The 26,373-nt window shown below is 43.2% G+C and overlaps 1 protein-coding gene across 1 annotated transcript in view; it reads left to right on the top strand.

Annotated features, from left to right (window-relative positions):
• LOC311243050 (uncharacterized protein) overlaps positions 1-26,373 on the top strand; it is a 50,989-nt gene that overhangs the window by 1,206 nt on the left and 23,410 nt on the right. The window contains exons 2-12 of the mRNA XM_084332121.1: positions 6,466-7,388; positions 7,873-7,934; positions 11,922-11,960; positions 12,122-12,222; positions 14,011-14,081; positions 14,813-14,929; positions 17,715-17,840; positions 20,224-20,391; positions 21,094-21,218; positions 22,120-22,807; positions 23,270-23,357. Coding sequence (XP_084188247.1) covers positions 6,597-7,388; positions 7,873-7,934; positions 11,922-11,960; positions 12,122-12,222; positions 14,011-14,081; positions 14,813-14,929; positions 17,715-17,840; positions 20,224-20,391; positions 21,094-21,218; positions 22,120-22,807; positions 23,270-23,357 — 2,377 coding nt within the window. The 5' untranslated portion in view covers positions 6,466-6,596. The remainder of the gene's footprint in view (positions 1-6,465; positions 7,389-7,872; positions 7,935-11,921; positions 11,961-12,121; positions 12,223-14,010; positions 14,082-14,812; positions 14,930-17,714; positions 17,841-20,223; positions 20,392-21,093; positions 21,219-22,119; positions 22,808-23,269; positions 23,358-26,373) is intronic.

The raw sequence follows: 26,373 nt of genomic DNA, 5'->3' as shown, positions 1-26,373 counted from the left end.
TTTATAATTCCGTGGGCAGCGTTATACCAATCATCTAATGTGGGTCAAATGTTGATAATAGCAGTTAGTATCGAAGACGGTAACGTTACACGCTGAAACTCACCCCAGTCTCCGCGTGCCGTTGGGCGATCATCGTCGAGTAGAAATCTTATCATTATGGGATATATTTTTACCCGGTCCATCTCCAGCTTGTATAATGGTATATACGTCCAAATCATGTTGTTTATCGAGTTATTGCCAATCGATCACCGTGTAGCGTGACGAGCCAGAGTCCCATGAACTATAACGAGCGCCCGGAAGTACTACGGTCGTCATGACAACCTCTATTCAACATCCTGTTTGGCGATTGCGCCGATCGGCCACCAGATGGCGCTACTGAACCGCCAGAGAGCTCAGTGGGTCCTGCTGGTGGATCTCAGGCCAGCGGAGGGGACATATGAATCCGATCGCAGATTTTTGAAATATTGATATAAGGACGCTGTACAGCGTCCCCCGGCAACTTGAGCATGGCCAGCAATGACGTGAAAAGACGTTTCATGGCAGTCAAAGTGTTAACAATTGTGTGTATTGAGCTGTACTGTACCCATTCTACAATCTGTTAATAAAGTTTTCAATCAATCAATCCTGTATTGACCCCCGTGGGGAATTCGGGTACTGACATTAACAATAGAAGCTTTACACATTCCTCATAAATGCTGTCTTAGGTCGCTTTAACACAGGGGCTGTTTGGTCCGGACTTTCGGACCAGAATTCGATAGTCCGGTTTTTCGGGTCTGTGTGAATGCGCGTCGAACTCGGTCCGCGGACCAAGCAGGCGAACTCTAGTCCGCCTGAAAACGTAGGTCTCGGTTCGGCTTCAGCGGACCAAATATAGGAAGTGATTATTATTACCACTGCTTGCAGCACTCACTGCAAAACAAGCACACTGCATCTAATCTCTCTCTCTCTATCTATCTATCTATCTATCTATCTATCTATCTATCTATCTATCTATCTATCTATCTATCTATCTATCTATCTATCTATCTATCTATCTATCTATCTAACTGTGCATCTTGGGAAGAAGGAAGAAAAACGCGGCTTATTATTATTACTACCGAGGCGCACAGCATTAATAATGGATCAATGCCACGTCAATACTATTATTATTATATTATTATTGGTCTACAAGTTGTTTAGCGAGAGGATGGTGGTAATGTGCTTCAATAGAACAATGGATCAATGCCATGTCAAAAAAACTCGCTCCGCTGATCTGAGGGCTCGCAGACAGTCCGCGCGCGCACACACACACGGCTTGCAGCAGCCACACACACATTTCCACTGTCCAATAGACAAGCGCCCTTTTCGATCGCGTGACATTGTTCAGAAGGTCTCGGTGCGCTGACAGATGTCTCTATGTGAACGCAGGCGAACCAAATGAAGAATGCAACAGTGTTGCAACTTCACCCCCAGAACCGCACCGAGTCCTCAAACTCTATGTGAAAGCGACCATAACCATCTCTGCAATGGAGTTTATATCAAAATAACTATCAACCCCCCTGAACAAATAGTTGGTGATTGCTTCAAGTCGATTCTACAGGGACTGTTTCTATCATCGGAATTAAATAATTATATTGATAGTAAATACAACAATTACGTTTTGCATCTATAGTCATGACCAGGGTTGCGTTGGTGATTTCAAAGCTGGCTGCACTGTGTTTTAATGACGCCACGTGCACGCGTGCTCCCAGGCATGCGCATAAATGTTCCCTCGCATACGCACAGACTAAAGACAATGCATGGATTGTAACACATTTCATTCACAAGTTTTGTGTGAATGTATCCGAGAACGTATTTGAACACACCTGACTACCTGCGCTATTGTTATGCAAAGTAGCCAGGTGGGTACTTAGCGAGTTGGCAAATCAGTCTAGTGCACCGCATTCCTGTGTGCACGCGCATGCACATCTGTGCATGTGCAACCCCGTCCCATGAGTAACGCACCCCTGGTCATGACTCGATGAGCAATCTGAGCATTACCGCTATGTACAGTATACTTCACTAAGCCGTCTGGATCACCTGCCGGTTAACCCAATCGCGTGAGTTTTTCCCCCCTTTTCGAGTAATACACGATCACTCGAGTATAGCATGCGATCAATCGATCTGGATTCTTCTTAACACTTTGGGTGCCGGGAAACGCTTAAACACGTCATTCCCGGCCATGCTCAAGTTGCCGAAGACACTTTACAGCGTCTTTGATATCAATATTTCAAAAATCTGGGATCGGATTCATATGTCCCCTCCGCTGGCCTGAGATCCACCAGGAGGACCCACTGAGCTCTCTGGCGGTTCAGGAGCGCCATCTGGTGGCCGATCGGCGCAATCGCTTAACAGGAAGTGCCGTAGAGGTTGTGCTGGACGGCCGTATTACTTCCGGGCACTCGGTACATGTCCCGGGACTCTGGCTTGTCACACTACATAGCGATCGATTGCCAATAACTCGATAAACAACATGATTTGGACGTATATACCATTATACAAGCTGGAGATGGACCGGGTAAATCTACATCCCATAATGATACAATTTCTACTCTACGATGATCGCCCAACGGCGCGCGGAGACTGGGGTGAGTTTTAGCGTGTAAAGTTACCGTCTTCGATACTAACTGCTATTATCAACATTTGACCCACATTAGATGATTGGTATAACGCTGCCCACGGAATTATAAACGCCCCCTAGCCCATCCGGTCAACATCAGATGACGTGTAGTAACTTCTAGAAGTACGTCTAGTTGGAATTTTCTATATCGCGCTGATTGCCATAAAACTGTATTGCATCATCAATATAATGTATTTGGGGCTATAGATTAGAGCCATATGAAATCCGTTTTATTATTTTCCAAATTCCATTTTATTTTTTCCCAAATTCCATTTTTTCCGTTTTAATATTTCAGAATTCTGTATTTTGCTTTTTATGCTCATTTTACCATCAGAAATAGTGTCTAATAAGTGGGAATGAATAAATGTCCACAATTGAATAAGATATAACAGTCCATTTAATGTTTTTAAGTGCTGCAACTCAGAAATACAGTTCAATTTTACACAATATTTTTCAATTAATATTGTGACAAAATAAAAATACATATTTCAAGTGTAAACAATAGATACAGCTAGCTACTACTGACATTATCACAATGACAATGTCAGTAACCTAGCTATATCTATTATATTGTGATGAAATATAGTAATGCATAATTTAGGCACCTTTAGTTTAGTTTATTTCGTTTATAAAGGACAGTGTATAATGGCAATCGTTTGCATTAAACAAATGGATGGGTGCACTAGATTTAGCAAGAAGCTATCATTTCCATCTATAGTCCTATGTACTGTAACGTTTCATAGCTATTTAAGTTTATTTGGATTATAAAGGGCAGTGTATAATGACAATCGTTTGCATTAAACAAATGGATGGGTGCACCAGATTTAGCTAGAAATTCTAGAAGCTATCATTTCCATCTATAGTCCTATAACGTTACATAGCTATTTAAGTGTATTTAGTTTATAAAGGGCAGTGTATAATGACAATCGTTTGCATTAAACAAATGGATGGGTGCACTAGATTTAGCTAGAAGCTAAACGTCCTAACGTTATAGCTATTTAATCACAATAGTGTCGCAAGTGTTTTTGCGGGTCCAGTCCACGGAACGTTGACAGAATTAGCAAAACACCTTATCACCGGAGGCATAAAAGTCATTAGGATACTGTTCTGCTCTGAATTGAGGGCTTATTGTGGAATTGTTTAGCTTCTTGACGATGTTAACACTGAAGCAGCCAGACGCTTGAGCACCGCGGCTGTGTTGTGTGTAACACGCTGTAGAGTCCCCGCCTCCCCGGTCGCGTGTGCACCAAACGTTCCACCCAAAAACGAAATTTCAGTCCAGATTAGGCCAAATTCTGCAATATTCCACGTTTTGCAGTTGATTCCATTTTTATTGGTTAATTCCGCGATTCCGTCCGCGATTCCGTGAACGCGGATTTCATATGGCTCTACTATAGATCACGTTCTGGAGAAAGCTGCAGAAAGAGATGAAAACATACTTATACATTAGACCATACTTTACTATGAATATGTGAATGAAAAAGTTTAACGTTGCTACACAATGAACAATACATATAGGACTTTGAATGGGCCCTAATAATGGCAATGTAGCAATAGAATTTAAAAAGTTATAGCCCTGCAAAGAAGGGGACTTTCTCTATAGACAAATAGAGCCGGCAACCTACGGTTGATAATGAATTTAACCCATGGCAGCCAAAGTGTTAAAAATGCCCATCCCTATTATATAGCGTCTGCTGAATAATTCAGTTTTGCCTCAATAATATATATATAATTCTGTTTTGCCTCAATATACAGTATATAATATATATATATATATATATATATATATATATATATATATATATAGATGCAAAATAGAATTATTCAGCTGTGTGTGTGGGAATGTGAACACGATATCTGCCATGCGAAACTAGGCGAGCAGGCTATATGTCAACTCTGAAGTGTTCGACTTTCTGACTCCTCCCCCGGCTGGAATCGGCTATTCGCTTGTATTCGAGGCGAGTCTAAAGTAATCTCAAACAATCCTATTGCTAACAGCTAACGCTAGCGGAGCAGGCTAGCCTATTTCCGGAAATTCTGGACCGTTATATCACTGATGCTTGAAATGTGTGAGCTTAGTGAAACAACATGGCAAACGTGCAAAACGTTGCTACCATGTAACATCTTTGGCCTCGCTTTCTTCATCTTTCTTTTTTCTGCTATCCCAGCTGTTAACAGATGCTACCTGGCTAGCTAGCCAGCTGTACCCAGCATGCCGTTCAGGTTCAGTGGTGTAACAGTTAACAGGGTCCTAAATGGAGCTACATTGAGTTTGCGGTATTCCTTCTTTGTATACAAATATTGTTATCTGAAAATAAAGGCTATATATTACAACATTAATGATATTACTGTCCATCTCTTGGGTCTTTGTAAAGACCCGGTGAGGAGTTTGATTCTTATTTATTGAGGATGTCCAGATAATGCACAATATCATGAGCAAACATAGGCTAAATTATAATTTAAATGTAATTACAACGATTAGGCCTAAATAACAGCAACCTCAATTTTTCTGTAATTAGGTTATTAATTAGCCTAATTGACTATTCTAAATAAATAGGGTGATAGCCTAACAAACTATAGCATGCAAATAAATGGGCTAACAATGAACTTATTTAATATTCATTTACTAGACCAAATCATTCATGGTAAGTTAGTGCACCAGGCTTGCAGACAATCGCCTTGTTTCTAGTCAACAAGGAAGCTGCTACCATGTCAAATTCAAAACTAGCCTCAGAAGACTACATTTTAAATGAAAAAGATTTCTTTACAAATAGCTTTGTTACTTACAAGGATAATGGTCTAGTATTTTAGGTCTAGTGCAGTTTCCAGCATAGGTGCATGGAAATCTTTTCTGAATAATTAAGAATGACATTCCTCTTATTAATCTTTGCAATAGTGGATAATAAGTGGTGATACTGTACTGTTAATGTGCCTTGCCAGCTTCCACTGAAACTGACTCATCTTTGTTTAGTTGATGATACAGATTCTAGATTGTGTGAGATTACATGCGAAATCCTGCCTCATTGTTCTTGAGGCCAATCATTATCTCTGTGATAGTTAAAACTTTCAGGAGGCGTGTGTGGTGTCTTGAAAGCCTTTTCTACAGCTTTGCGCTCTGTTTCTGCAGAAGTATAAATTAAGCTTAACATGGCTATCTGCTTAACGTTACATGAAATGCACAAGACGGTGTTGTAAGCCTATTTTCAGGTGAACCAATTCCTTGTTTCCAAGGCCTGCATCATCTCTTTCAGTGCTTTAGGACACTTTCATGATTTGGTATCAGCCAAATTCTCGGTCTGCATATAACCCTTACAGATTGAGTCATATATTCACATTGTATTTGGTGATTCATACATTATCAGTTATTTCGCTTGATTGATTTGTGACTTTTAATTTCCAATATCGATCTTTCTCATTGAAGATGGTCTCAATTATGTCACATTGTCTTCTGGTCACATCAATGCCCTACATTTTGTTGTGTATCTTCTTTCTCCTTGTATGAGAGGTCAATTCTGAATCTTGATAGCTTATGTCTCTCTCCCTGTCTCCTAATACTAAGTTACCTTTCTCTTCATAGCTTTTTAATTGCTTCCTTGTTTCTTACTTCATACGTGTAGCATAGGCCTAACTGTCCAGTTGACTGTTGTGGAATTGTTGTTCATTTTCTTCCATGCTATAAATGCACCGTCTCCATTTGCCTCTTGTTTGCTCTGTGAAGGCAGCGTTCAAGAATGTTCACACCTCGTTGTGTTTCAGCTGAGATACGACGTTCCACCTAAGAGGAAGAAAAGTTCTCCTTGACTTAAAACTGATTTCATTCTTTACAGTTTTACACGGCAGAGGAAATAATCTCCCCCCCACTCCTTCAAACAACAAGAGACTTAAATTTTTGACCCCCAGATTTATTCTGCATCTTTATACCTTCTGAGGCTAGAGAACACGGCCACCTTGTGAGGCGATGTCCCAGAAGAACCCGTCGGACGGTGGTCAAAAAGGCTTTTCCGTGGGACGCGGGCTCCTGGCTGCTGCGGAGACCTTGAACTTCAGCATGATTGAGCAGCGTTCCGGTCCCCCTAACCGACAGATGGGGGGCATGGTCTCGGGCATGGGTGGCGGCGAAGGCCAGGACCGTGGTTCCCAGCTGTCCCGTCGCGGTGGCAGCAATCTTGGCAGCACCATGAAGCTGTTTGCCAGCTTGGGGCTTTCGCCCGCCGACCTCGACGCTCTGGCACAGATCCCAGAGGAGAACATAAGTGTGGAGACTTTGCCGCACATACTCATGCAGCTTAAGAGCCGTAAAGGAGACGCCGGGGACAGGCGCATGGCGGGCAACCCCAGAGACCTGCCTCCCATGTCCTCTGACCCATCCTACCGAGGTGGCAGGGAGGATTGGGAGGACATGCCCATGGGGAGGATGGGTGGTCACTCCATGGGCCAGTCTTCAGCTCGCGCCCCCCCGCCCGAGGACTTTGGCTATGGTTCCATGCAGGACACCCCTTCCGCTCGGGGTTACGACTTAGATTATGGCAACAACAACAACAACGGCGGTACCGGGGGCAGGGAGAGGCCGTATTCTGAGCTTTCCCGCCATGATTCCTACAGTGGGCTTGGCCCTTCGTCCAACGCTGTCTTTATGCAGAGGAGGATTGGCTCCCCGTCACACGGCAAAATCCAAGACTTCTTGGGAGTCACACCCCCCATGTTTCCACATGTCTGCTCTCTTTGTGACTTTGACGTTCATTCGACCATGGTGAGTACCAGCCCAACCTCCTTCCTTTTCTTTCCCTCTTGGATTAACTTGTAAAATCTTCATTCATTGATTCCAGTCCAGCTCAGTTCATGTATTGCCTTCAGTCTACTTCAGTCCATGACTATTGTATTGGTAATCTTCACTCATCATCATGCTTTCCATTGACTTGATATCCAATTTTCACTAGATAATTGCCCAGGGAAAATCTGTTTAAAGCTGCATCTCCTACCCATATGAAGGTTATTCTTTCTTATCTTCCCCCAGCCAAATGTCTTCAGTGTCTCGTACTTATAGATCACATACTTTGGCCATGGTTAGTTTGGGATACATCTGCTTTGGTTTAGGTCGTATCTTCCAAGTTAAAAGTCAATTTTTTACCCAGAATCCTAACACTTTGGGATTTTCATTGCTATAATTGAGGCCCGGGGGAAGTCGGTCTATTCTGCATTTGAATGTGTCATTAATCTACTGTTTGTATCTTTAGGAGTGGAATCAACATACCAATGGGTTACGCCACTCTGAAAACCGGAGGCAGCTCCTCCAAATGTAAGTGACTCAGTTACACACACATGTAGTTTTGTCTATGAATTATGAGGATGACATGTCGGTGAAAGTTGACGTATCATATAGTGATGATTTAAACTTCCTATGGCCACACTCATCATTGACCTCTTCAAACAACCCACACTTCAGCTCTGCCTATTTTATAAACCTATGCATCTAAAAAAAAAAATGATATTGTGCTGTCTGAATAGTATTGTGTTTGTAGGTGAAGTATTTGCCTACTCTGTTTTAGGGCTGAGCCCGAATGTTCGGATCTTCGTTTGTAGACCTGCCGCGATAAGCAATAAATCGATTAATCGGCGCGACAATTAAAATGAATGCAATGATTTTGACGTGCGCGATTAATTGCTATTTGCGCGTTTGTTTTAATGAGGCAGAACCAGTACCCCTTGTCAGTCACTCTCCGTGTGGGGGGCCGCTGGCCTTACTACAGAGTACAGCACGGGAGCTCCGTGGGGCACTAGCAACGCCACATAGCTTAACTACATTTCTCAATAGTGTTGCTCCTTTTAACCAAGTAGCGTTCTTTGTAGTGTAGCTATTTTTAGACCCAAGTAGTTACTCGCTACTGCCCGGAGAAACTGGACTGCTAAATAAAGATTAAAGATCTAACGTTGATGCTATTCAATGTTATCAACATTAGCTAAATAACTAACAAACGAAATAAAACGTATAGCATAGCTACAACACAGAATAACGTTAATACAATTACATGCATCATTGTTTACAATGAACGGGTGGGGCTAGTCAAAGGACTGGACACGGGGACAAGTTAAACATGAATTCATTTATTATAACAGGTAGTTTCGAGTTGTGCCTACGCACCACAGGGCTACTATTCTATTATATACGGCTTTGACTCTTCCTCCTCATCGTTGATTGCCTGTAGTAGCTGCATCTAACGTTAGTACTAACCTAAAGTTAGTTGTTCACCAACAATCTCAACATTTGTTTTATCATTAGCTCAAAAACACAGAACCGGACGAGAGAAGTTGGCCGCTCATAGGTTCTGCTAGGATAATAACAACAATACTTCCGCTCTGGTCGGTGGGTGGGTTTCAAAATAAAAGTCTAAAACACCGGAAAAGACGTTTATTTTGTACAGCGTTTTCCTCCACGAGTACTCGAGTACATCATGTGATCAATCAATCTGGATTATTTTTGCCCATCCCTAGTTTATCCTGTGCTGAAGTCTCCATTCCAATAGAGATAGTATATATTTTGGTGTTTATTTGATTATTGTTTCACTGCCTTTTTATTTATTACGTTTCCAGTTTTTTCCTCATACTTTATTAACATTTTGTACATGGTACCGCAAGGTACATTAATAATACATGTACATGTTAAAAGGATGACACAGAAAGCCAGACAGAGGAGAGGGCTTGTTTCCAGTTTGATGTGGCGTGGGTGCCGACTCCCGAGGAAGAGATGGATACGGAGCAACGGGAGCATTTACACACAAACTCGACTGCGTGTGTGTGTTTTCGGGACGCATCTCTCCTCTCTCTCTCTCTCTCTCCCTCGTCTCGGAGCATTTACACACAAACCTGACTGTGTGTTTTTGGGACGCATTTCTCCTCTCTCTCTTGTCTTGGAGCATTTACACACAAACCCGACTGTGTGTGTGTTTTCGGGACGCATCTCTCCTCTCGTCTCGGAGCATTTACACACAAACCCGATTGTGTGTGTGTGGGGAAACACACGCACGCTCTCTGAGCTCTCCTCTCTCTCTCCCTCTCTCTGTCTGTCTGTCTCTGTTTCTCTCTTGCTTGCTCGTTCTCTCATATGTATCATGCTGTGTGGGTGACTGTCACTCAAAGCGCTTATGGGTGGAGCTTAGCCCAAAACAGCTTCAATTATTATTATTTTTTTCTACTTTTTCTCCCCATTTTCTATTTTTCTCCCTTCCCCAATTTTCGTATTGTCCAATTCTACCCTCCCCTGTCTTGAACGCTGTTAGGCCATGCCTCCCATAAGCCGGCTGCAATGTGGACGAAGCCTTGCATCACGTGTCCCCTCCGGTACTCGAGGAGGCAGCCGTTGCATCTTTTCACCTGCACAGTGCGATCTCTCAGCGGCGAGGGTCTGCGTGGGAGCGACTCGCTGCCCTCGTCGCTTCCTGATTTTACTGTGCAGGCGCACCAACCGACCTGTAGGAGTCGCTGTCCACAACGTCCGATCCCCACCCACCAGCTTCCCACCCCCTAATACTGCCAATTGTATTAGTATGAATGACCAGCCAAGCTGGTAGCAACGCCGAGAGCTGGGCTTGAACCCAGCATCTCCTGCGTTGGTGGTGAGCGCCTTGCCCACTGCGCCACCTAGCCACCCTAACAGCTTAAAATCTTGAAGTGGAAAAATGCTGCTTTAGAGTACTTGATTAGAAATACAAAACAATGAATTTTTTTGAAAAAAAACCTTACAGATGTGTTCCATAGACTCTCAGGAATTGTGTAAAATGGCCCAAATAGTGAAAAACAGTAAGATAGTTCCCCTTTAATGTTACACAGGTATGTTATGCACGTCAATTAAGCTATGCACGTTTATTGAAGCCTCCCGTGACCAGTAAGTAAGTAGGTACTACTACCAGGGTTTCCCATTAATTACCTAGACTGTGGCGGCCCGCCACAGTTTTATAATGAACAAAAAAAATGTTTTTTTTAATAATATATATATATATATATATATATATATATATATAAAGTGTGCCAATAGGGATGTATCAGTAGTATTGGCAGTGGTAGTAGTCGTAATAGTAATCCACTATATTTTTAAATGTTCTAAAAAATAAACCAGTTCAACACAGGTAACCACTTTTGCTTCATTTCTTTGATGGCTCAAATGTATGCTCTAGTCCAGTGGTTCCCAAACCTCTCCTCGAGACACCCCAGCCGTTACATGTATTTGTTAAATTCCACCACCAGCACACCTTGATTCAACTAATAAAGGGCTAGTTAAGTTGAATCGGGTGTGCTGGTGGTGGAATTTAACAAATACATTGAACGGCTGGGGTGCTTCGAGGAGAGGATTGGGAAGCTCTAGTCGATTTTGTGTTTTGAGCACAAAGTTCATCATAGATCTAGCCTCTTTATTTTGCAAGTGCACCAGATTGATGCATTTAACTTTAAAATGTACAAAAAAAATAAAGTTCCGGGGGGGCATGCCCCGGACCCCCCTAGAGGGTTGGAGGTTCACCCCCCATAGTCTCTGAAAATCCTGTGGGAAACACTGACTACTCTTATTAATAACCGCAGCACTCTGCGCATATGCGCTACGTTTTTTTGCATGATTTAAAAACGATGGTTCTAACCTGGCGAATGTTCGAATCCCAAAAACAGGCTTCAGGGACAGCTCTAGTAGGTAGGTAGGTGAAGTATTTGCCTACTCTGTTTATCAACCAGGAAATGCCCAAGAGAAAGTTCTATGTTTTGTAGTAATCCATGCACAAAAACAATCTCTGTTACAAGAAGATTGTGCTGACGAGACATTTTATGTTGATGTGTGAAGAGGGTTTAGTTTTGAGTTTGTTTATAGTGGCGAATCTAAATCAACATTTTAATTTTTTATAAAAATATTTTTATTTTTATTAAATTTTTATTTTTTTGTGTCTATTCAATCTGTTTAAACCAATGGGGGTTTTCTTCACAGTTGCAGTTAAAGATTAGGCTACACTAATATTATACTATAAGACGTCACCATCACTTTCATACCAACCGTGCCCTTATTTGATTATTTATGTTGACGAAACTGATGAGTTATATTCATTAAAGAAAGTTGATTTAATAAAAGAAAAATACTAATTTAATCAGATTAATCACTTAATTCAAATTGAGGATTCAAAGCTTCGTTCGAATACTTCAATCGAAGCTTCGAATGTTAAAAAATGACATTCGGTACAGCCCTAATCACAGCTTTAAAATGTTGACAAATAAGAAATAATACGAGCACATTTGCTTTATCTGTCATTAGGTATCCAGACTGGGACCCAGCAAGGACCCCAAACAGAAGGTTTGTAACGCATACATATAATCACAATTATTATTTTAATATTTCTCTTCAATGGAATGATTCTCGGCTCATCTGTCCTTTCTATCGGTATCGGGTCTCTGTTGGAGATCAAGGTTTTTCTTCAATGCTCTGATTCTCTGCTCGTCTGTCCTTCCTATCAGTATCGGGTCTCTGTTGGAGACGCCCAACATGTCCCCTGGCCTACTGGGACCCGCTCCCATGTCCTCAGGCCATTCATCAGGTGGCATGCCCTTCAGCTGGGGTAAGGAGTTGCATGGAACTGGATTCATAAAACTTATCAACATCAACCAAGTTTCCCACATTGGCATGGACATGTTGTAAGGGAGACTTTCCTTAAACAATGCTCCTCATTTAATTTTTTTTTAACCCAGGCCTAGGCCTGCCGCGATAAGCAATAAATCGATTAATTGCTGCGATAATTAAAATGAATGCAATGATTTTGACGGGCGCGATTAATTGCTATTTGCTCGTTTGTTTTAATGAGGCGGAACCAGTGCCCCTTCAGTCACTGTCCGTGTTGGGAGGCGGGCCGCTGACGTTACTAGAGTACAGCACGGGAGCTCCGTGGGGCAACGCCACATAGACATTTCTCAATAGTGTTGCTCCTTTTAACCAAGTAGCATTATTTGTAGTGTAACGTTAGCTATTTTTAGACCCAAGTAGTTACTCGCTACTGCCCAGAGAAACTGGACTGCTAAATAAAGATGAAAGATAGAGCTTTGATTCTCATTCCATGCTAACAACATTAGCTAAATATCTAACAAACGAAATACAACGTATAGCATAGCTACAAGTACAACACAGAATAACGTTAATACAATTACATGCATCATTGTTTACAATGAACGGGTGGGGCTAGTCAAAGGACTGGACACGGGGACAAGTTAAACATGAATTAATTTATTATAACACTCCGGTAGTTTCGAGTCGTGCTGCAGTGCTTACGCACCACAGCTATTCTATTACTGCTTTGACGCTTCCTCCTCATCGTTGATTGCCTGTAGTAGCTGCATCTAACGTTAGTAGCTAACGTTAAAACTAACCGAAAGTTAGTTGTTCACCAACAATTTGTTTTATCATTAGCTCAAAAACAGAACCGGTCGGACGAGACATGTTGTCGGCTCATAGTTTCTGCTTAGGATAATCACAACAATACTTCCGGTCCGGTCGGTGGGCTTCAAAATAAAAGTCAAACACCGGAAAAGACGGAGCGGTGGGCTTCAAAATAAAAGTTTTGGGAAATAAATTCCTCAAAAAAAATTCTCTAACCGGTCGCAATAATATCGCTTATCGCGATATTTTCAGGGGCAATTAATCGCCCAGCAAAATGTGTTATCGTGGCAGGCCTACCCAGGCCCTATTTAAACATTTCTTGCACTGTTGCCTAAGTTTCCACCTGCCTATTGGGAATATGAGATTCTCATTGGTAAATTCAGGTTTTTCGAACCCCAGCTCTATTTCCCACTTACCAATGATGTTGCCGATCGGTAGAGACTTTTCTAGCCACAATCCATGCTGTTTGTTATGCTTAGTTGATACTCACAGTTCCTAGTAGTTGGCCACAAAACCAATGCTTCAATCGGGCCACGTTCCAGTCTGTACAAGCCCTGAAATAAATGCTGAAGCCTACTTTGGGTGCACTGTGGAGTAGGTTTCAGCATTTATTTCAGGGTTTGTACCAAAATTATGAACTTGCCCTTTTAATTTCAAGTGGACTACATGATTAAATAACGTTTTTTTTTAAAGTGGGGTTTGAGTGAAAAACAAATAGGTTTTTAAGTAATTGCCAGGTTTCACAGATGTGAATTAAACTTGTGGATTTCTTCTTTTAACTCAGACAAGTGACACTTTGAGTTTTGTATTTGCCATGTCCTGTGAAAATGCCTGTTAAATTAAGCCTAATGACTATCGTGAGGGCAAAATAAAACTATACTATAATATTCCTGCTTTGTCTTAGGTGGTGGAGGAGGAGGAGGTGGTGGAGGTGGTGGTGGAGGAGGTGGTGGAGGTGGTGGTGGAGGAGGTGGAGGTGGTAGTGGAGGAGGTGGAGGTCCTAATCTTTCTGGCAAGAACCAGCTCCGCTCTGGACCATCACCCAAGGTAACTTCTGATCTCCCCATTTCTCCCCCCATTTAACTCCCACTCAAACATCTCCTTTATCCAAGTCCTGTCCTACAAAATATTCAGCAGGTATTTTATTCTTTACCGCCATCATATTACTCTCACTGTATGTATAGAAAGAACATGAGTAGAAATGTAGATGATGTCACACTGGTTATCATCTTTAGTAGAGCTATGTTAAAGTTCATGAACAAATAAATAATACTCTGGAGCCCTGGTTTGACTGGCCTGGCCTGTAACATACTGTGGGAAACCATTTGTTTTATGTGGTACTTCATTAATGTATGTTTATTGTACCATTTACAGTTACTTGGAGGGAAATTATTCACATAAGATTCGCGATTCCAATTTTGAAAAAAAAAAGAAAAATATTATAATATAAATTTGTTGTTATTGCAGAAGACTGCCAACATGTTTTTGTTCAAATTATAGCATTTGTTGTCATAATGAGTGACTAAACTGGGAAATAAATCTTGAGGTTTACATTGAGTAAAGGTTTAATTTAGATTCTGTGATAAAAAAAATATTGAGACCAGTCAAATGGGAAAAGTAACTCAAACCGGATCTAGAATCTAATCTACGCATGTATTGAATCCAGAATAATTTGGAATCTAATCATGACTCCCAAGAACTGAAGATTTCCTGAATCCTGCATTCCCATTACTTAATGTACCTAAATGTGTGTCTAAAGCAAACCTTGTCTTCCTCAGCTGAGAAGCAGAGTGGTGGTGGCTAAGTACGACAGAAAGCCCATCAGCAACAAAAGCCTGTTTGCTTTAGCTGAACCCTTCGGCATACTGACTAAAACCCTCGTGCTCAAGAACAAGGTAAGACTGCTTTAAAACTCTGCCTAAATCACATCACCAGTCATTATAAACAGTTAGCAAAACATCACCAGTCATTATAAACAGTTAGCAAAACATCACCAGTCATTATAAACAGTTAGCAAGACATCACCAGTCATTATAAACGGTTAGCAAAACAGTCGTTTTCAGTTGGGAAGTCACACTGGCTTGTTTGCATATATGCTTTATGACAAAATTTATATATATATATATTTTTTCTGGCTTTCGTAAAAAATTGTATATAGTATACATTCAGAATGTAAATGTAGTTGATTAGATTGAGGGGCGTGCTGTGGGTGGCCCTGGCGCGCGTATGCTTTTACCAACGCAGTTGTGTTCCCGTTTTGCGCTCTGATTGGCCGCTGAAGCACGGCCCCCGAGTGACGCGCGAACAGCTGTTTCCGCGCTACACCACTGCCGTCTTCCACTTCAATGACAGAGCTCTCATATTTGCGAATGCATAAACTATATCTTAAATTATGGCTGTGTCTAATATGGCCGTCGCTTATCAATGACTTGTTTGCAGTCAACATTGTCGAAACGGATTGTTTTTTAATCGGTTAATTTTTACGGATTGTTTTTTAATCGGTTCATTTCCGTTTTATACCATTTTGAAAAAACGCTACACGCGTACAGTACAGCTCAATACATACAATTGTTAAGGGGATGCAGACCAGAGAAAGACTTTCGTCTTGTTTACATCAGGGTCCCCCATTTGTTTAAGTCCACTCCACATTACAGTTCTACTTTTGTTTTGATGTGAAAAGTGATGCTGCATAGACGGCTGAGAGCGTCGTTTCTTGACTCAGCTGAGAGCGTTGTCAAGCTACAATATTATAAAATACAATATTATAAAATCCTGTCAGGAAGCGTGCCTCAAAGCATGAATGAACCGGCATTTACCTGCATTTCTAAGCACTTTAAACGCGAACTTTAGCGCACATATAAAGTCACGCTTATTATGATTAATTGAAAATGGGGGGACCCTGATGTAAACAAGACTAAAGTCTTTCTCTGGTCTGCATCCCCTTAACAATTGTATGTATTGAGCTGTACTGTACGCGTGTAGCGTTTTTCAAAATGGTATAAAACGGAAATGAACCGATAAAAAAAAAAGAAAACAATCCGTAAAAATGAACCGATTATTTAAAAAAAAAAAAAAAAAAAAAAAATCTGTTGGGCGACTAGGTGGTGTAGTGGGCAAGGCGCTCGCCACCAATGCAGGAGACGCTGGGTTCCGCATTGCTATCAGCTTGGCTGGTCGTTCATACTAACACAATTGGCAGTGTTAGGGGTGGGAAAGCTGATGGGTGGGGATCGGACGTTGTGGACAGGGACTCCTACAGGTCGGTTGGTGCGCCTGCGCAGCAGAATCGGGAAGCGACGGGGGCGGCGTGTCCCTCCCACGCAGACCCCCGCCGCTGAGAGATCGCGCTGTGCAGGTGAAAAGATGCGACGGCTGCTTCCTCGAGTACCGGAGGGGACACGTGATGTAAGGCTTCGTCCACATTGCAGCCGGCTTGTGGGAGGCATGGCCTAACAGCGTTCGAGACAGGGGAGGGTAGAATTGGACGATACGAAATTTGGGATGGGAGAAAAATTGAAAATGGGAGAAAAAAGTAGATCGACAATGTTTACTGCAAACAAGTCATTGATAAGCAACGGCCATATTAGACACATAGCCATAATTTAAGATATAGTTTATGCATTCGCAAATATGAGAGCGCTGTCATTGAAGTGGAAGACGGCAGTCGTATAGCGCGGAAACAGCTGTTTGCGCGTCACTCGGGGGGCGTGCTTCAGCGGCCAATCAGAGCGCAAAACGGGAACCCGGAAACACAACTGCGTTGGTAAAAGCATACACGCGGCCCTGGCCCTAAGGCTCACACATGTGACACTAAGGCCCAGCCAATCGGAGGGCCTCATTTTATAAACTAATGAGAAGCCAACATGGGGTCAATGCTGCATCACCCAATTAGTGGGCTACCTGTCATTGGATACTAGAGCCTGACCAATACTTGATTTTTGAAACTCATATGAAGTTAAGAAACTGAACAGGACCCTGTGGTACCGAAAAGTATTTTGGCGGCTGGGTGGCGCAGCACAGATTGCGCTCGTCCGTCACCAATGCTAGAGACTCCGGTCTCGAATCCGGCTGTCTGAGCATTGCCTCCGGCTTGGGCCGGCCTTCATACTGGCTCAATTGGCAGAGCCAGCGGGTGGAAGTCGATGGGTGGTAATCTGGACGTTGTGGACAGCGACTCCTACAGGTCGGTTGGGGGACGCCTGCACAGCAGAGACAGGAAATAGCAGGGGTAGTGTGAGCCTCCCACACGTTGCACCTCGCCGATGAGAGTCCGTGCTGGCAGGTGAAAAGATGTGACAGGCTGCCTCCTCGTGTACCGGAGGGGACGCGTGATGCAAGGCTTCTATCCTCCCTACAACAGACCAGTGGGTGGCATATGCGAGCAACGTTCAAGACAGGGGAGGGGAGAATTGGAAACACGATTATTGAAAATAAGGAGAAAAAGTGGATACAAAAAAAAGTTTTTATATTTTTCAAGGTAATGTATCAAAAGTTCCAGTATCGTGACAACACTACTATACTAATAGGATAATCAATAAATTAGACATGGGATTAATTGACTAATCGGGGGAAGAAGAAAGAATAGTTGGATGCAGCCCTAGTATTAACCTGTATACCATTGAATGTGATTTTTCTCTAAAAGATGGTAAGACGGACGTTTATTTTGTGTGTTCCTGTTAGGCCTTTTTGGAGTTTGAAACTCACCATGGGGCCGTGCAGATGGCGAAGCACTACCAGCAGAAACCAGCTGTCCTGAATGGAAAGCCAACTACGTTCTATGTCTCTAAGGAGCTGATGGTGATTGAGGTAACCATCACCGAACCTATAGACTCTTTTACTGTTTAAACAATGTTGACAACTGATGGCCTGTACTTGCAAGTGCTTTTGTCTACAATGTCCCTGAATTTGCTCCCCCAAAGATGCACGTGTGGTTTGGTTTCGGAAACAAGTGTTGTGCCTTCAAGATGGCGTTGTTGACTCCTAAAAAAAAAAAGGGTCTATTAGGAGCTGGGGAGGAGCACCTCCGTAAACTGGTCTTAGATATATTTATAAATTATATATTTTATGGCATCTGTATAATTATTCATCATAATTGTGACTGCAGTGCTTGTCACAATTATACAAGTTTCAAGTTTGTTTATTATTTGTCACAATAAAATACAGAATACTTTACGATGAAATGCTTGTTTCTGTATGCGCCCCTAAGTGTGCTTCATACAGTAAAAAAAAAAAAAAGTAAGTAAAGGAATGTTCAATATACATATATACAATACAGAGTAAAATGAGTAACAGTGAGGTACAATGCAGAAATGAGGTACAAAACATAGGGTAAGGTGCAAATGAGGTATGCATGTAGTGCAAATCTCTTTAATAATAGATGCATATAATGTAGTGTTAAAGTGAGTGCTCCTGAAAAGGGGGTCAATGTCAGACCTTGCAATCAAAAGTTAGGGGGCGCACTGAAATTATGGCAAGGGTTATTAGCCCCCTAACTTTTGATTGCAAAGTCTGACATTGACCCCCTTTTCAGGAGTTGACCTAGAGCCCACCAAGGTCATGCATATCAAGTTTGGTCAATGTCAGACCTTGCAATACACTGTAAGGCACTGTAAGGCTACTGTCCTGCCTCACTTCCAGTGATGAAGCTAAGCTATGCTAACGGAGCGTCTATTCCCAAAGCTAAAATGCACGCACAGAGACAAAAAAGGTATGTATCTTCTTGTCTAACTCCAGGGAAGATGTTAAATAAGCTAATTTCCCAAAATGTTGGAGTTCCCCTTTAAAGTATAGCTATGGGTCTAATACACCCGTCGATTATCAGTTAGTTGCATCCAGTCAACATGTACAAAACGGATTTGCGAGTCCTTAAAATATATCTTAAAGTATAGCTATGGGTCTAATACACCCGTCGATTATCAGTTAGTTGCATCCAGTCAACATGTACAAAACGGATTGTTTTTTCATCTGTACATTTCCGTTTTATAGCCTTTTGAATACGAGTATAACTTTGGGTGGTTCTGCGTAATTCCAGAGAGACTCCATAATAGCCCTTTAGTGGAATACACTAAACACGGAATTTTTCGCCTGATTATCGAATCTTCCTGAACTCAACGCTAGATTATCATTATTATCCTTCCTCGTGCATACATGAAAAGAGCATTGGACCGCGGGGCTCCGCCGCTGCCTCCTCAAACTCAAAGGCACACAGCCACACACACACACAGCCGTGATCGCGGTAGAAAGACATATCAGATCAACGATCAAATTTATATATAGTGTTCTTACCTTGTATCTGATGTAATGCAAAAGAAATAATCCAAATATCTGATTGCCATTTGAAGTACTGGGCGCGGAGGTCCGTGCCACGTTCAACAGCATTGCATATTGAGGGGGGGGGGGGGGGGGGGGGGGGGGATCTGCGGATCTGCCTACCTCGCCTGAGTATTTAAACCACGGCCGCACGGCTTGGATTGTCCCAGAAAAGAAACTAGACTATTCCCAATGGGGTGCAATACCAACTGGAAGGCGTAGGCGGCGGTATTTGCCCTTTTGCGAGCTCAGACCCATTCCCAACGATAACATCAGGCTGGATGGATGAAAATGAATGGATATTGCTAATAAAAGAAATAACGATTAAAACCCGACTATACTCTGGTCTGGTGCTCAAGCGATGGCGAGTTAACCCGACTATCATCGTGACTGGTGCTGAATGAGTTAAGCACCCCCCACAGCCCAAATGGAACTATAAAAAAATTATTTTTATATATTTTTTGGTAGTCTACTATCGGCAAATTGCGGCCAATCAAAGTCTACTATCCAAATCCTTAGTCAGGGACAGCCCTACCTTGCTGTGTTCTCCTCTGACAGGGGAAAGACGTGCTGATGTGTGATCCTTGCTGTGTTCTCCTCTGACAGGGGAAATACGTGCTGATGTGTGATCCTTGCTGTGTTCTCCTCTGACAGGGGAAAGACGTGCTGATGTGTGATCCTTGCTGTGTTCTCCTCCGTGACAGGGGAAAGATGAATGACACTGCATCATGCTGATGTGTGATCCTTGCTGTGTTCTCCTCTGACAGGGGAAAGACGTGCTCATGTGTGATCCTTGCTGTGTTCTCCTCTGTGACGGGGGAAAGATGAATGACACGGAATCATGCTGATGTGTGATCCTTGCTGTGTTCTCCTCTGACAGGGGAAAGACGACCGGACATTAGACCAGCCCAACAGGGACTTAAAGGGTCCTGGCAGTCAGGTGGTGTTCTTCTCCAACCTGCCCAGGGAGGAGGACAAGAAGATGGAGCTGCTCACTATCGCCGGCCGTTTCGGCGTCGTGGACAAGCACCTGTTCTTAACCGAGGAGGTGAGCGGTGGAGACGGAGCTGTTCTGTGTCAATATTTCCTCTCTTTTTAAGGAGTGTGTTATCAGATTTCGCTCAGTTCCATTCTTAACATGAATGGGCACATGGGAAATTAATGTGGACACAACGTTTTCTTTAAGGAACAAAGACCTCTCAACATCCTGCACTTGGGAGCACAGTGAAAAAACGCCATCCGTTCAAATATGATCATTGATTTTAAAGTGATCCCATCATCATATACAACTGTATTCCTATTGGTCCTCAACAATGAACTGAAAGAGGAGATCAAATTCACCCTTAAAGGGGTACTGATTTATTTAGCATATAATCTCACACACAGTGACTCTAAGCAGTTTTGCACACATTAATTTAGTTTGACAGTTATTGAGAGTAAATGCATACTAGCCTAGCACAACCACTGTACGCAGTAGGGAGCAGCTAGCCTAGCTTAGCACAACCACTGTACGCAGTAGGGAGCAGCTAGCCTAGCTTAGCACAACCACTGTACGCAGTAGGGAGCAGCTAGCCAAAAGTGAAGAAATATAACTTCCAACAACATCAAAACTGACACACGGAGGTGAAATTGATTTCAATCTTCTCGTCTGACTTCAGAAATATTTGTATTTCCCAAAATGTTGGCGTGTTAATTTTTTTAAAGGAGCGGGAACATCCTGATGCTAAGCCAGCTTGTATGTGTCTCCCAGGCCTTTGTTCAGCTGGGAACCCCTGAAGACGCAGAGATGCTGGTGAAATACTACACTGTAAACCCCCTCAACATCAAAGGCCGTGCCGTACGCCTCAACATCTGCACCAAGTACAAGACCCTCAAGTAAGTAGCCATAGACCTCTCATGGGAAATGGTGAATAGGAATGGGATAGATGTATGCACATACCGTAAATCCTCAAATATAGGACGCGTCTTGTATTTACCTCAGCTGCAAAGAGCACCAGGCCTTTATTAGAGATAGGCTTATATAAGAGGCAGGCCTTAATTTCACAAACTGGCCAATTGTGATTGATTGATTTTATTTAGACATAAACATATACAGATCACATGAGTATTTGCTTTGTCAGGGTGAAACTGGTGGATTAACGTAATTCACACACTGAAGTTGGAAGTCTATAGGTTGCGGGGTCCGGGGACGATTTAGCGTGTGGTACCTTCTCGACTACCTCAGTCGAATCGAGTTGCATTGATACAGTAACATGCAGTAGCTTTAGCTAACGCTATCATAGCCATCATGATCTGTAATGCCAACTGGACAACGCCAGCCCCGCCTGCCAACGCCATATAGATAGCGAACGTTAACTTTTGCAAACGAAGCCAAACGTCATCCAGCCGACACCACAGATCTAGATATGACAACGTTAGCTAATGCTAACACCAACGAGAGGGAAACGTTAATGTAGTCAGTGTAGCGGGAGGCAGCACTTAATTTGCATTGGCAAGAGTTTATCTCATCTCATCACGGCACGAAAAATAAAAATAAAACTTTTTTTGCGACCTTGTATTGGAAGCCGGCCTGTATTTGTCTGCATGTATCAAACCCCCGGCTTATATAAGAGGCCCGTCCTTTATTCGAGTACCCTCCACTATTAGAGGATTTACGGTAATAAGCCCCGGATGATGTCATAATGGCGTGAACACGTGAGAGGTCTATTTAGGAAGCACTGGATGTTTAAAGCCATGGCTGTTATCTACTTGAATGTCTGCTCTGCTGCTGTTGCAGTGTGAACCGTCGCAGCTCGGGCCGTGTGCTGGAAAGCCCTGCCAACAGCGGGGACAGCCGGGGCAGGAAGGGCAGCAACAGCAGCAGAGCGGACAGATCCTCCTCCAAGAGCTCCTCCAAGACCAGCTACAAGAGCAAGGAGGAGAAGAAGAAAAAGGAGGCGACTCCTCCCGCGGAGGAGAAAGCGGAGGCGGGGCCAGGGGAGGAGGTGGCCGGAGTGATAGAGGGAGATGAAGGAGAGGAGCAGGACGAGTGCGAAGGGGCCCAGGCTTCGGACAGCGGTGCGGAGAAGGAGGACCCCTCGGCAGAAAGCGAGCAGACGGAATCTAAAGAGCCCGTCCAGGCAACCACAGACGTAGCTCCGGAATGCGACGATGGGACCTCGGAGAACGCTTTAGACGGCAGCGGTTTGCTGGAGTCGGGTGGTGACGGAGATAGGGCTGACGGAGGTGGGTCTGACGCAGGTGGGGCTGACGGAGGTGGGTCTGACGCAGGTGGGGCTGACGGAGGTGGGGCTGACGGAGGTGGGGCTGAGACTGCGGTTGTGATGGAGACGGAGGGCCAGGCGGAGGTGGAGAGTGGACCACCGGAAGATTCCACAGACGAACCAGAGGCCAAAGATGAGCCGTCTGCAGAGCCAGAAGAAAACCCTGAGATGACCGAAGGAGATTTACCCGAGGAGGACCTGGTAGGGACCCTCTTGAGTCCTGGGCTATTTTCAATGTTTTGGCTACTTTTGATTTAATTACCCCCGTGCAATGAGCATTATTTTCAGATAACAGCACACCATGTCATGTATTATTTATTACAGCTAACTAGCTAGCCATGGTAACTATTCCAGTTGACTTTTCTGACAGGCATTTTCCGAAGTTCCATGTTTCGAAACGTAATGTTATACCGTCAGTGGTTTTGACACTGCAACGTTTTGAGACCGTAGAACTGGTACTGGTACCATGCCTAGTCGTAAGACCAAAACACACCGCAGTTTTAATCATTTTACATGACTATTTTGTTACCCACCACATGGCGGACAGACCTCTGTCACTCGCCAAACCTAAAATCTGCCCGCCATTGGCGGGTGGCAGGCTCTAATTTCGGGCCCTGGCTATGTGAATGTGTGTAACTGAGTCTGTGTATCTTTGTGCATCAGGATCAGGACTTCTTGGAGAACATGGAAGACTTTGTGACTCTGGATGAGCTGGCTGAGGATGAGGAGGATTCACAAACTCACTCTATCGGTAAGATGACTTTCTCAGGACAGGCCATGGTGAATACATTGCAGGTGAAGTCACCAAATGGGAGATTTGGGTATGACACAGTGTTTGGATACCATATTGAATAGAATAGAAATACTTTAATCATCCCAAGGGAAATTTGGCACTACAAATCACTCACAGTAAATATTTAGGTAGACAAAACAAAGTCACGAATAAGAATAACAAAAAATAAATGCCAAAGAATAAAATAATCCTAAAAATAAAATAATAATAGTAAAATACGGTCCGGGATTCACATTTCCTGTTATGTATGTACATTCTAATAGAAAATATACTGTAAAAAATACAGAAATCTACAGTAAGTGTAATATTTACAATGTTGTTTTAAAAGTAAAAAGTCCAGGAAGATGGTAACTGTCACCCTGTGCTCAGTGATGCACAGCATTGTAAAGTCTGATGGCTGTCGGAATGAAGGACTTCCTGTGCCGCTCAGTGCTACATTTTGGAAGTGTCGGGGTGCTTTCTCACTCACCATTCGGGTCCGTTCCGTCCTCGTTCCGTCCTTGGGTGCGAACTTCCCCCCTCCCTCTCCCCCCTTTAGTTTGCGTACACACTCAGTCTTGGTGCGCTCTGGGTTTTGTTTACGGTTTGCGTTTTCAGCGTGTAAGCTTTCCTTAGGCGATGATGTCACGCTCGAACGTCAACAGGAAGAGTTTAACATACGGCGGTGGAGACTGGATGCTGATATAAAGAACAAATAACCAATAAATATCAAGTTATATTTGAACTTCTGTTGTCAAGCCTTGTCAATATAACCTACCCCCCTTCTCTCACGAATGGAACTGGTGTCGTGGAGTCCCGCTTTGAGCGTTTTCCAGGGTTAACGCTAAGCTAACGCTAGTTAGCAGCTAATGTTAGCCCATCGCTTGTGGCAATTATATTGAATGTCATTGATCTACCGGTCGATCACGGCCGACTGGTTGGGCACCACTGGTCTAATATAAATAAATGCATTCGAACAAGAAACCAATGTATAGTAGAGATAGCAATGGCAAAAAAAATTGCCAGGCCTAATGCGAGCCAGGGAAGTCTTGTGCTTTGTAACGTGGCTTCATGTTTTCATCCACTGAGCCGTGAGGCTCCACATGCTTGTTTGGTTGAGGTCTGAACTCGCAAATTGCCCATAAATATAGTTTTTGTGGGTATTGTCCAGTTGTTGCTGTATGTTTTTATCTGCCCAAAATTCAAGCAAGCATGAAAGCATTACAGTAATGACGTTGTGTGTCAGCTAGTTGATACAGCAAGCCTCTCCCGTGTTTTGGTAGAAGCTCGTACACCACTCCTCCCACTGGCGCGCACCCGAGACCACCCATTTCAGTGGTCCAGGTTTGGAGCGAATCAGCGTCCCGGGGGGGGGTTAATGAATGAGGGTGCTTTCGCACTCACCATTCGGGGTCGAATCAGAGCCGGATCGCACCAGAAAAGGGTGGGTCATTCATTCTACTGAGAACGCTCCCCCCCGTCCCCCGGGACGCTGATTCGCTCCAAACCTGGACCGCTGAAATAGGTGGTCTCGGGTGCGTGCCAGTGGGAGCGGGGGGCGTGGTGTACAAGCTTCTACCAAAACACGGGAGAGGCTTCTGTATCAACTTGCTGACACACACAACGTCGTTACTGTAATGCTTTCATGCTTGCTTGAATTTGTGACGTGACTGGTTTCATGGGAAATAAAGCAAATGACCAATCGGAAGCTCTCATTTGGCTTGTTTACTTCCTGCAAGTCGGCCATTGCGATCAGGGCTCTGATTGCGATATGCGAGCGTTTTCCGAGTCACTAACTTATTATAGTCTTACCAATAGCAATAGATTTTAGAACACCTAGATTTAGCGATAGCAATAGTTAGGGATGTCCCGATCCGATCACGTGATAGGGATCGGGGCCGATCACGTGATGTTCCGAAGATCGGGATCGACAAAAAAATTAAATAAAAAATCTGCAATTTTTTTTCTTTTTTTTTAACTTTTTTCTTTATTCAACAAACATGACCATGTTCACTTTAATCGCCGAAAACGCCTTTGGACGTCTTTCCTAGCCATGCTCATTCTGCCGAAGACGCCGTAACTCATCTTTGATATCAATAATTCAAAAATCTGTGATCGAAATCATATTTCTCCTCCGGAGACATGAGATGTACTGGTGAGCTCCACTCAACTGTCTAACGGTTCAAGAGCGCCATCTGGTGGCAGATCGGCCAAGAGGGAGGGGCGCGCCAAACAGGAAGTGCTCATCCATATTTCGTCCGGGCACTCGCGATCGGTAGCCGGACTCCATCTCAACACACTGGATAATCAATCGCTCGCCCTAACTCAATAAACAACGTTATTTGGACGTATATAGTATTATACAACCTGGAAATGGTTCATCTATATCAACATCCCATAATCGAAAACTGTCTACTCCAAGCTGATCGTCCAACGGCGCGAGGAACATACGGTAAGATCCAGCGTTATTTTCTAACGTGTTCCATATAAACTGCTCTGATGACCATATGACCCACACTAGACGAATGATATAACGTTGCCCACGGAATTATAAACGACCCCCCGCCCATCCGGTCAATATCAGATGATACGTAGTAACTTCTAGAAGTACCTCCAGTTGAAATTTTTCATCTGGCACCGATCGCTACCAAACTGTATTTGATCATCAATATAGTGCATTTGGGGCTATAAATCAAGTTCTGGAGAAAGCTGCAGAAAGAGATGAAAACATACTTATACATTAGACCAGTGGTTCTCAACTGGTCTAGCCTCGGGACCCAACATTTTCCTTAGTCATTAAGTCGCGACCCAAATCTTTTAACGACTATGATTTAAAAAAAATAAAATAAAAAAATTGCAGTAATACACAATATTTCATGCACTGTTAAAAAAAAGGTGCAACTAGGGCTAAAAACCCAATGAAATAAAATAATAATAAATAATTATGCTTCTTAGCAGATTTATTAGCTTAACATAACAGACCTAAGTTTGGGGG

The sequence above is a fragment of the Notolepis coatsorum genome (genome assembly GCF_963971535.1).
Source record: "Notolepis coatsorum genome assembly, chromosome: 16".
In the NCBI taxonomy this organism is placed as follows: domain Eukaryota; kingdom Metazoa; phylum Chordata; class Actinopteri; order Aulopiformes; family Paralepididae; genus Notolepis; species Notolepis coatsorum.
Note: the sequence above shows the minus strand (reverse complement) of the source record. Positions and strands in the feature narration are given on the sequence as shown.